This window comes from Lepus europaeus, chromosome 6, assembly GCF_033115175.1.
Source record: "Lepus europaeus isolate LE1 chromosome 6, mLepTim1.pri, whole genome shotgun sequence".
NCBI lineage: Eukaryota > Metazoa > Chordata > Mammalia > Lagomorpha > Leporidae > Lepus > Lepus europaeus.
This window is the reverse complement of record NC_084832.1, coordinates 63,524,070-63,536,680: the sequence shown is the minus strand read 5'-3', so window position 1 is coordinate 63,536,680 and position 12,611 is coordinate 63,524,070. Positions and strand designations below refer to the sequence as shown.

Here is a 12,611-nt window from a genome sequence, read left to right as displayed (position 1 = left end):
GAGTACAGTGGAGGATGGCCCAAGTGCTTGGGCCCTGCACCCCATGGGAGACCAGGAGAAGCACCTGGCTCCTGCCATCGGAACAGCGCGGTGTGCCGGCCGCAGCAGCCATTGGAGGGTGAACCAACGGCAAAAAGGAAGACCTTTCTCTCTGTCTCCCTCTACTGTCCACTCTGCCTGTTAAAAAAAAAAAGCAGCTGGCGACGCGGCTCAGTAGACTAATCCTCCGCCTTGCGGCGCCAGCACACCGGGTTCTAGTCCCGGTCGGGGCACCGATCCTGTCCCGGTTGCTCCTCTTCCAGGCCAACTCTCTGCTGTGGCCAGGGAGTGCAGTGGAGGATGGCCCAAGTGCTTGGGCCCTGCACCCCATGGGAGACCAGGATAAGCACCTGGCTCCTGCCATTGGAACAGTGCGGTGCGCTGGCCGCAGCGCGCTACCGCGGCAGCCATTGAAGGGTGAACCAATGGCAAAAGGAAGACCTTTCTCTCTGTCTCCCTCTACTGTCCACTCTGCCTGTCCAAAAAAAAAAAAAAACCCCAAAAAACAAAAAACACGCAACATTTATTTGGATTGGTATCCACATAAGGTCTGTTTTAGAGTTCTCCAGAGAGACAAAACTGATAGTATACTTAGTTGTATGAGAAAAGATTGACTGAGGGAATTGGTTCACTGCATTATAGAGGCTAAGAAGTTCCACAATAGGCTGGCTATAAGCTGGAGAACCACTGAAGCCAGTAGTGTGGCTCCATGCAAGACCAAATTCTCAAGAAGGTGGAGGATGATTGGTGCAGATGAACTGGTATGTCTCCGAGTCCAGCGGGCAGTGAGGGTGGTGGGGGTGGTGGGGTGGTGGTGCATTTCTAAAGTCCAATTACAGAAGAAGGGTATCCTGGGTTCTAGAAGAGAGAACAAGAATTGACCCTTGGGCCACTTTTTTGTTCAATTTAGGCCTCAAGCTGATGGGATGGTGACCTCCCATTTAGTCCACAAACTTCAACTTCAATCTCTTCTACCAACGTTTTTCCAGACACACCTTTCTAATCAAATGCCAAACCATCTGGGTTTCCCTTTCAGCAGAACAGGGATAGGCTCAGTGCCCATTGAAAGCATTGAGAATGACATATACTTTACTGGCTGTCTGGCTGCCCCAGTCTAGTTGGCATCGCCAAGTTCTGTTCATTTGAAATTGAAGATATGAGTTTGAAGTTTGCTTTCTTTTGAAAATCCATGGTCTCCCCATCTATATCTTTTTCTTCACACTTTATTATTATTTTTAAGATTTATTTATGAGGTTGGTGCTGTGACGTAATAAGCTAAGCCTTTGTGTGCGGCGCTGTCATCCCATGTGAGAGCCGGTTTGTGTCCTGGCTTCTCCTCTTCCAGTCCAGTTCTCTGCTATGGCTTGGGAAAGCAGAAGGTGGCTCAAGTGCTTGGGCCCCTGCACCTGCATGGGAGACATGGAAGAAGCTTCTGGCTCCTGGCTTCAGATTGGCCCATCTCTGGGCTGTTGGGGCCATCTTGGGAGTAAACCAGCGAATTGAAGACCTTTCTCTCTGTCTCTGCCTCTCTTTGTAAACTTTGCTTCTCGAATAAATAAATAAATACATAAATCTTGAAAAGCAGAGTTACAGAGAGAAATAAAGATCTTCCATCCACTGATTCACCTCATCAGCCAGGACTGGGCCAGGCTGAAGCCAGGAGCTTTTTCCAGGTTTCCCACGTGGGTGCAGGGACCCAAGCGCTTGGACCATCTATCCTCTGCTGTTTCCCCAGACACTTTAGCAGGGAGCTAGATCAGAAGTGGAGCAGCCGAGACTCAAACTGGCGCCCATATGGGATGCCAGCGCTGCAGGCTGCAGCTTTAACCTACTGAGCCACAGCGCCATCCCCTGCACTTTACTTATTATTTATTACTGAATATTTTCTATGGTATGGATATACTGCTTATTTAAATGTGAAGGATACTTCAGTTGTTTCCAGATTTTGACTCTTAGGAATAAAGCTGTTATAAGCGTTTGTATAGAGCAGGGGTGAGGAATGTACAGCCTCTGGGCTGCACAAGGCCTGAGAACTCATGTAGTCTTGGCCTACCAAGGAAACTGAAGGCAGAACTCAAAATTCAGTACATCTACAGCAGGCAAATTTTTAAGCTGATAATATTGTATGGCCCATGAATGATGTTATAAATATCCAAATGGCCTTTGGCAGAAAAAGGTTCCCCACCCTGATATATAGGTTTTTGGTGAATATAAGTTTTTATTTTTCTGGCATAAATGTTCAGAAGTGCAGTTGGTGGGTCCTATGGTAGTTAAATACTTAGTTTTTTTTCTTTTTTACCATGCTTAGTTTTTAAAACTGCCAAACAGTTTTTCTTTTCTTTTTTTTCAATATTAATTTTATTTATTTGAAAGAGCTACAGAGAGATGTAGAAACACACACACATAAGTCTTCCTTCCACTGGTTCACTCCTCAAATGGCTGCAATGGCTGGAGCTGAGCTGATTCAAAGTCAGAAGCCAGGAGCTTCTTCTGGGTATCTCATGTGGGTGCAGAGGCCCAAGGATTTGGGCCATCCTCTGCTGTCTTCCCAGGTGCATTAGTAGAGCGCTGTATGGGAAGTGGAGCAGCCGGGACTTGTACTGGTGCCCATATGGGATTCTGGCACTTCAGGCTGGGGCTTTAAAGCACTGCACCACAGCGCCGGCCCAAACTGTTTTTCAAATGTTCATACTGTTTTACAGTCCTACCAGCAATGTGGAAAATTACATCCTCACCAGTGTTTAGTGATGTCACATTTTTTAAGTGTAAAATAAAATCTCATATTGGTTTTAATTTGCATTTTCCTAATGGCTATTGGTATTAAATATGTGTTCATGTATTCATTTGCCATCTGTAAATATCTTTTTTTAAAAAAAATTTCATTTATTTATTTATTTATTTGAGAGGTAGAGTTAGAGATGGAGAGAGAGAGAGAGAGAGAGAATGATCATTCATCCACTGGTTCACTCCCTAAATGGCTACAATGGCCAGAGTTGGACTGATCCGAGGCCAGGAGCCAGGACCTTCCGAGTCCCATGTGGGTACAGGGGCCCAAGCAGTTCGGCCATCTTCCACTGCTTTCCCAGGCCAGAGCTGGATCAGAAGAGCAGCCGGGACATAAACCGGCACCCACATGGGATGCTGGTGCCACAGGCAGATGCTTCACCCACTATGCCACAGTGTTGGCCCTGCTATCTGTATATATCTTTTTTGATGAAATGTCTCTTCATTTATTTTGCCCATTTTCCGATTTTAGTTCATTGGTTGGTTAACTTTTGACCCCTGCGAATTCTTTATATATTCTAGATAGTAATCCTTTATTGGATACATAGTTTGCAGATATTTTCTAATTTCTGTTTTTATCTACTTCACATGGAATTTAACAAAGAAGAATTTTTATTTTATTTAATTTGCTTTTGATACGGTCTGGTTTCCCAACTATTGCTATTATGGATTGAATTTTCAAGGTCAAGTCTAAAAATTCTTTGCTTACCCCTTATCCCAAAGATCTAAGAATTTTATAATTTTACATCAGTTGATTAGCTTTCTTTTAAATTTATTAGGGTATGAATCTTAAGTCAAGGTTTATATGAATGTCTACCTGATCTAATACTATTTTAAAACTCAATTGAAGTCTTCCATTTACTTGCTTTGAACTTTGTTAAAAGGTTGGGGTGGGCAGATGGGGGAGTAGGGTGGGCATTTAGCCTAGCAGTTAAGGTGTCAGTATCCCACGTTAGAATACCTGGGTTTAGTACCTGCTCCTGACTCTTGACTCTAGTTTTCTAATGCAGACCCTGGGAGGCAGTGGTGATGGCTCAAGTAACTGGGTTTTTGCTTTCCCTGGGAGAGACTTGAATTATGTTCCCAGTTCCATCACTTTAAATGAATGTAGCTGACTTGAGATTTGTTTACATCTATAGGGGTATATGTGTGTGTTTAAAAAATTTATTGATTGATTGAAAGAGAGAGAGAGAGAGAGAGAGATCTTCTATCTGCTGGTTCACTCCCCAAATGATTCTAACAGCTGGGGCTGAGCCAGGCCCTAGCCAGAAGCTGGGAGATTCATCTGGGTTTTTCACAGGGGTGGCAACTGCCCAAGTACTTGAGCCGTCTTCTGCTGCTTTCCCAGGCCATTATCAGGAAGCTGGATCAGAAGTGGAGCTGCTGAGACATGAACTGGTACCCACGTGGGATGCCACATCACAGGTGGCTGTGTAACAATGCTGGCCCCTGTAGGTATATTTTAAAGGTAGCCATGTGATTTGGTACTTTTTTATTTTTTAAATTTATTTTTTATTTTTAATTTTTTTAATTTTTTGACAGGCAGAGTGTACAGTGAGAGAGAGACAGAGAGAAAGGTCTTCCTTTACCGTTGGTTCATTCTCCAATGGCCGCTGCGGTCAGCGCACTGCGGCTGGCGCACCGCGCTGATCCAAAGCCAGGAGCCAAGTGCCTCTCCTGGTCTCCCATGCGGGTGCAGGGCCCAAGCACTTGTGCCATCCTCCACTGCACTCCTGGGCCACAGCAGAGAGCTGGCCTGGCAGAGGGGCAACCAGGACAGAATCCGGCACCCCAACCGGGACCAGAACCCGGGTGCCGGTGCCGCAGGCGGAGGATTAGCCTATTGAGCCCCGGCGCCGGCCTTAAATTTATTTTTTAAAATTAATTTATTTGAGAGAGACAGAGTCAAAGCCAGAAGCTGGGAACTCAACCCAGATTTCCCATTTGTGTGGAAAGAACTCACCTCCAAGGGTCTGTATTAGCAGGAAGCTTGAGTGCTGGGTCTTGAACCCAAGTACCCTCTTAGGGGATGCAGACGTCTTAATCACTAAGTCAAACGCCCATCCCTTTGTCTATATTTTAGTGCAGGCCTCTAGATTATTATTTCAGTGTGTTTACAAATTTTATAATTTGAATTCATGGAATTTTTTTTTTTTCCTTAAAAACAGATTATCTGGGCTGATGTTGTGGCATAGCAGGTAAAGCCGCAATATAGGGATGCCAATTCGAGACCCGACTGTTCTACTTCCGATCCAGCTCCATCTAGTGTGCCTGGGAAAGCAGCAATAGATGGCCCAAGTCCTTGGGCCCCTGCACCCATGTGGGAGATCTGGAAGAAGCTCCTGACTCTTTGCTTCGGCCTGGCTCAGCCTGGCTGTTTCTGCCATCTGGAAAGTGAACCACAGATGGAAGATTCTCTCTCTCTCTCTTTCTCTAACTCTGACTTTCAAATAAATAAATAAATCTTTGAAAAAAAAAAGATTATCACTGTGGTTTAAGAAAGAGGTACTACAAGAGAATTGTTAAATAAAATAATAGTATGCTGAATCTGGCAGTATATTAAAGGAATAATATGACATAACCATATAGAAATATGAGGATCGAACCATATTAAGAAGGTTAATAAAATTCATCATACCAGTACATTGTGGGTTGAGTGTATGCATATAATCATTTAAGTGGTTCCTCATAAGACATGCCTGACAGAGCTTGAAAAACCTAGAAGGATATTATGCATTTGGATACAGAATACCTTTCTCAGACTTAATTTTATTTTCATGTGAGTTTGTTAAGGCCATGACAAGCAATTACTTTTTTAAAATATGAATTGTCAGAGGTACATTTCATTGGTTGCAAGCATCAAACACCAGAGAAAACTGGGTGCAATTAGGACAGAGGAATGAATTCTAGGCAGCCAAGCACTATCATCGTCTACTTCCCACAAAATTAGCTTTCAGATGTCCAGTAAAAGAGACATTTTTTGATTTTTAACTAATTACTGTTTTGTGAAATGTAAAACTGATCAATCCTGATCATTAGATTAAACTATTTCTAAAAGAAGTTTTAAGTCTCAAATGCCTGGACCTTGATTTATGTACTCACAATGTCAGTATTTGGATACTTATATAATCTTTATTCTTCTTTTTAGACAATGCGAAGACACAGAAATGAAGTGACAGTTGAACTGCGGAAGGTAAGGATAATTTGGATTTAAAGTAAAAGAATTGGAAAAATTTTTGATGTTAACATTTGTAACTTACATAGTGAAAGTACTGTTGTTAGCATTCATCCCTAAAACCAAATAATATAAAAATATATCAATAGTTTATAATGACATACTGATAATTATGTAATAGCTTCCATTTATTGAGAGTACTAGGTACTATGCGAAATATTTTACCATCATTGAAATTTCTGTAACACCTGGTGAAGTTAGATACTTTTTCCTTAATATCCTCTTTCCTGTGGGTTGTGTTTGACAGAGTTCCAACAGCATTCCTCATGTAAACGTTTGTACATATTAAAAATATTTAGAAAAATAAATACAAGAAAATCTTAGATCTTACCAACTGTAAGCAACTGCTTTTAAAATTTATTGTATTTTCTTCTTCTATAATTTTTAGAGAACTTTATGTTTACCTTTATCAGATTGTGTTTTCACATAAACACCTTTTACTTAAAGCAAGTATTTCAGTTGCCAATCAAGAAAATGCACATAATGAGTTCTTTCATTATACTTGTTACATGTATGTTGTAAAAAATAGATTCGAAACTTACTCAAATCTTGGAGTTTGAATTAGATAAGATCCTTTTCCTGATTGATTTCACTCCCAAAACTCCTTCCTATATTAAATTACCATCTTAAAAATTTTTGGTTTTAGAGAAAAGGAAGGTCTTGATTCTGAAAGTACAAATTCTTAGAATGACTAGAAAGAATTAAATGGACCTACACATTTATTCACTTCTTTAATAATTATTTAAGTTTTTATTTTCATTTTATTCAAAAAGATGACACATACACACATACCTACCTCTCTTCCATCTGCTAGTTCACTCCCCAAATAAATGGCCGTAACAGCTGGAGTTTGGCAGATCCGAATCCAGGTGCCAGGAGCTTCTTCCTGGTCTCCCACATGGGTATAGGGGCCCAAGCACTTGGGCCATCCTCCACTGCACTCCCGGGCCATAGCAGAGAGCTGGCCTGGAAGAGGGGCAACCGGGACAGAATCTGGTGCCCCGACCAAGACTAGACCCCAGTGTGCCGGCGCCTCAAGGCGGAGGATTAGCCTGTTGAGCCACGGCGGCTAGATTGATTTATTTTAAAGGCAGAGTTACAGAAAGAGGCAGAAAGGGAAATCTTCCAACTGCTGGTTCACTCTCCAAATGCCAGAAACAGCTGGAGCTGAGCCAGGAGCTTCTTCTGGGTCCCCCACGTGGGTTCAGGGGCCCCAAACACTTGGGCCATCTTCTACTGCTTTCCCAGACCATAGCAGAGAGCTGGATTTGGAATTGGCGCATCTGGATCTCCAACCAGCACCCATATGGGACGCCAGCACTGTAGGCAGTGGCTTTACCCGCTATGCTACAGTGCCGGCCCCAGGGGCTTAGCCTTCTATGACGTATTACTAGCCCCTCTAAATCTCTTTTTTTTTCTTAATATTTTTGTTAAAGATTTATTTTATTTGAAAATCAAAGTCACACACAGAGAGAAGGAGAGGCAGAGAAAGAGAGAGATCTGCCATCCACTGTTTCACTCCCCAATTGGTCACAATGGCTGGAGCTGCTCCGATCCGAAGCCAGGAGCCATGAGTTTCTTCTGGGTCTCCTACGTTGGTGTGGGGGCCCAAGGAGTGGGGCCATCTTCTGTTTTCCCAGGCCATAGCAGAGAGCTGGATTGGAAGTGGAGCAGCTGGGACTAGAACCGGCACCATTATGGGATGCTGGTACCGCAGGCGGCTGCTTTACCCACTGTGTCACAGCGCTGGCCCCTCTAAATCTTTGTGTCATTGAGTTTTGGATTTTTACCTGACATCAGTGTGATGCTCATTATAGTATATAAACGAAACTGAAAATTTTGTGGAGATTGGAATTAAAAGGTAAATTTATTTTGGTGCCAAGAACATTTTTAAATCTAGGCTGGGCATTTACTATTTAAGATGCCAGTTAAGATGCCTGTGTCCCTTGTCAGAGTTACCTGTGTTTGATACCAGCTCAGGCTCTTGACTGTAGCTTTCTGCTAATGCAAACCTTGGGAGGCAATGGTGATGGCTTAAGTGATTGAGAACCTGCTACCCATATGGAAGATCTGAATTGAATACCAGGATCTTGGCTTTGGCCCAGTCCAGTCTTGGCTGTTGCAGGCATTTGGGAAGTGAACCAGCAGATTGAAGCTCCCTAGATCTTTGTCTTAAAATAAGCTTTTTTAAAAAATCCATGCGTAGAGGGGTATTCAAAAAGTTTTTGGAAGATGCATATTGTAAAAAACTATGCCTGGCTTTCAAAAAACTTTTTGTACCAAAATAAACTTCTTCAATTCCATTTCCCACAGATTTTTTAAGTATTCATTTATAATTCTTCAAATCCAGGCTTCTGTATGCCTTTACCACATTTTTTATTAGAGAAATGCTTACTAATTCCATTGTCATCAACTCTTTATTTCCTTTGTGGACATAGCAATGTTTTAACAATCATATTTGCAAATTCTGTTGGATCATTGGATTCTTTGGAGCAGAAAAACCAACTAACCTTAGCCTAATAAAGTAGGGTGAGCTTCTTGCCAGTTTAACACACTTTGGACTTAGTTTCTTTTTAACACTTTATTTACATATGGTATACATAGAAAAAAGTCCACACATCTTAAATGAACTTTTATAAAATGAGCGTCTACGTAACCACCTCCTGGATCAAGAAAGTGAATGTTACCTGGACCCCCTGAACCTCTCCTAGGTTCTTGCATACCTCCCAAAGTAACCGTTAAGCTGATTTCTAATACCAGATATTATTTTGCATATTTTGAACTTTGTATAGGTAGAACAGTGTGTGTGTCTCTCTCTCTCTTTTTTTTTTTTTTTTTTGTCTTTTTTGATTCATCAAGTAAAGGTCATTTTTCTTAATGACAGCAATAGGAGTAAAATTGGAATAAGAGGTAATTTATTTATTATCATCTTCTGATATTGTACCATCTGTCCCTCTCTCTCTGTAATTCTGACTTTGAAATAAATAAAGAAATCTTTAGAAAAATATCTAGGAGAAATTCTTAGGATATAGGATCAGGCAAAGAAACTTGAATACAAAAGCATAGTCTAGTAAAGGAAAAATTGACGGGGGCTTTTGTCTTATGGTGCAGTGGGTTCCCTGCCACATGTGACACCAGCAGTCAGTATGAGAGTACTGGTTCAAGTCCTGGTTAATGTGCTTGATAATCAGTGGAGGATGATCTAAGTGCTTGGGCCTCTATTCCCCATGTAGGAGACCAAAGTAGAGTTCCTGGCTCCTCGCTTCAGCCCAGCCCAGCTCAGCCCTGGCTGTTAGAACTATTTGGGGAATGAAACAGCACGTGGAAAATCTCTGTATCTCTATGTTGCTCTGCCTTTCAAATAAATAAATAAAACTTTTTTAAAAAAAGGAAAAATCTCTATATTGGACCTTGTCAAGTTAAATATTTGCTCGTGTAAAAGGATAAAAAGACAAGTTAGAAAATATTTGTAACCCATGTATCTAATGTAAACATTAGTATCTAGAATGTTAACAACTCTAAAACTCAATAATAAAAACAATGTCAACAACAAAAATCCAGTTAGAAAATGGACAAAAGAGGGGCTGGCGCTGTGGCATAGTGGGTAAAGCCGCTGCCTGCAGTGCCAGCATCCCATATGGGCACCGGTTCAAGTCTTGGCTGCTCCACTTCCTATCCAGCTCTCTGCTGTGGCCTGGGAAAGCAGTGGAAGATGGCCCAAGTCCTTGGGCCCCTGCCCCCATGTGGGAGACCTGGAGGAAGCTCCTGGCTCCTGGCTTCAGATTGGCGCAGCTTCAGCCGTTGCGGCCAACTGGGGAGTGAACCAGAGGATGAAAGACCTCTCTCTCTCTCTCTCTCTCTCTCTCTCTCTCTCTTTCTCTTTCTCTTTCTCTTTCTCTCTTTCTGCCTTTCCTTCTCTATTTGTGTAACTCTGACTTTCAAGTAAATAAATAAATCTTTAAAAGAAAAAAGAAAATGGACACAAAAAGTGAGATACCTCATTGAAGGGGACATCCAGATGGCAGATACTCACATGGAAAGATCTGCAACAATGTTAGCCATCAGGAAAGTATACCTTAAAACCACAACTAGACATCTTTCAGAACAGCTGAAATAAAAGTCAGCCGGCGTTGTGGTGTATTGGGTAAAGCCACTGCCTGCTTTGCCAGCATCCCATTTGGGCACTGGTTTGAGTCCTGGCTGCTCCACTAAAGATCCAGCTCTCTGCAATGGCCTGGGAAAGCAGTAGAAGATGGCCCAAGTCCTTGGGCCCCTGCACCCACGTGGGAGACCAGGAGGAAGCTCTTGGCTTTGGATTGGCTCAGCTTGTCCATTGTGGCCATCTGGGCAATGAACCAGCGGATGGAAGACCTCTTTCTGCCTTTGCCTTTCTGTAACTCTGCCTTTCAAATAAATAAATAAATTTTTAAAAATAAAAAGTCAGTGATAACACCAAATACTGGTTAGGATGTCTAGAAACTGGATCATTCACTTGTTGCTGGTGGAAATATAAAATGGAAAAACACTGGGAAACTGTTTCACAGTTTCTTACCTAATAGTACAACCTCTGTGTGACACAATTCTCATACACCTGGGCATTTATCCAGCAAAATGAAAATTTGTGTTCATATAAAATTTGTGAATGAATATTCATTACAACTTTGGAATAGTCAAACCCCTGAAGCAACTTAGATATCCTTTATCTGTAATGTGTCTGTACCATGAAATACTACTCAGCAGTGCAATAAAAGGGAACAAAATACTGTTAGTAACAGAATTTGTATGAATGTCCAGGAGATTATGCTGAGCCAAGAAAGCTTATCACAAAGAGATTATATACTATATGATTTCATTTACATAAAATTTTTAGGTGATAAAATTTTAGAAATGGAAGACAGATTAGTAGTTATCAAGGGTTAGACAATAGGAACAACAGGAGGACATCCTCTGATTTGTGAACTGTTCACTGTCTTGAACATGATGGGAGATATATGCACTTGCACAGGCAATAAAATTTTACAGAACTAAAAACAACAGGAGTACACGTTATAAAGGAAATCTTAATAAGCTCAGTGGATTGTATCAGTGTTAATGTCCTAGTTGTGATATTATACCATAGTTTTGCAAAATGTTACCCTTAGGAGAGCTGGGGATCTCTTTGTATTATTTCTTAACAAATACATGTGAATCTATAATTATATCAATAAAAATTTTCAGTTAACACACACACAAAAATGCCCAAATTAGAATCTAAAAGAGCAGCTATTTGATAAAACCAATTAAATGATTCTGGGGGAAAAAAAAAATCGTGTTTGGTTGTCAAATTTTTTACATAATTGATGAATTTAGTAGTTAGTTACTTAAAAAAATGTAACACCCTGAACAGAGTGTCCAAAACATAAATACAGAACATAAAGCTCATCAGTGAATACTCATGTAACCACCCAGTAGTAATATCATTGTGTAAGTATTAACATTGAGGGGCCAGTGCTGTGGCATAGTGGGTTAATATCCTGGCCTGAAGCACCAGCATCCCATATGGGCACCAGTTCAAGACCTAGCTGCTCCTCTTCCAATCCAGCTCCCTGCTATGACCTGGGAAAGCAGTAGAAGATGGCCCAGGTCCTTGGGCCGTTGCACCTGCGTGGGAGACCCGAAAGAAGCTCCTGGCTCCTGGCTCCTGGCTCCTGGCTTTGGATTGGTGCAGCTTCAGCCATTACAGCTGTTACGGCCAACTGGGGAGTGAACCATCGGATGGAAGACCTCTCTCTCTCTCTCTCTCTCTCTCTCTCTCTCTCTCTCTCTCTGCTTTTCCTCTCTCTGTGTAACTCTGACTTCCAAATGAGTGAATAAAACAGTCTCTGAAGCTACTAATTGGGCTACAATCTTGAACTATACTTCCTACGTCCTGTTATGTAATTTAATTTAGCCAGGTTCTTTGTGTCTCCATTTACTCATCTGGAAAATAAAGATTTTAATTTTATAGGAGCTAAAACTAGGTAAAGTATTGCTGGATCAAAATCAGCTTTGGTTTTTTATTACAGTCTTGGGGAACGGAGCTGATAAATAATGTAACTTATTTACATTCGCTTAAGATTTGTACGATGTGATTGTTGATCTCATAGATTTAAGGGTGGGATTGCAAGACAACTTTTCAAGATGGAAATAAATCAGAGTGAATAAAAGTACTTTATATAATGGTAAATAACACACAGAACGTGTTCATTAAAAAAAAATATTAGGTTGAGTCATAAATCACCCATTCTGTGTGGTACAGAATTTATTGTAGTGCAGGTAAAAATCTCCTAGGACATCAAGTGAAGGGATAATTTAGGTTATTGATTTTGATAACGCCTCCTTTAGTGATTAATCACAGCAACTTGCTCAAAGATTATGTTTCCTTGGCTCATATATATTTTTATAAAGAGTTAAGTATTGAAGCCAGTGCTGTGGTGCAGTGGGTTAAAACCTCAGCCTGCAGTGCCAGCATCCCACATGGGCATTGTTTCTAGTCCTGGCTGCTTCTTTCTTGATCCAGCTCTCTGCTAATGTA

At 41.3% G+C, this 12,611-nt stretch overlaps 1 protein-coding gene across 1 annotated transcript in view; it reads left to right on the top strand.

Moving 5' to 3' along the window:
- KPNA3 (karyopherin subunit alpha 3) overlaps positions 1-12,611 on the top strand; it is a 101,714-nt gene that overhangs the window by 58,530 nt on the left and 30,573 nt on the right. Inside the window, exon 2 of the mRNA XM_062194235.1 lies at positions 5,972-6,016. Within this exon, the coding sequence (XP_062050219.1) occupies positions 5,972-6,016 (45 nt within the window). The remainder of the gene's footprint in view (positions 1-5,971; positions 6,017-12,611) is intronic.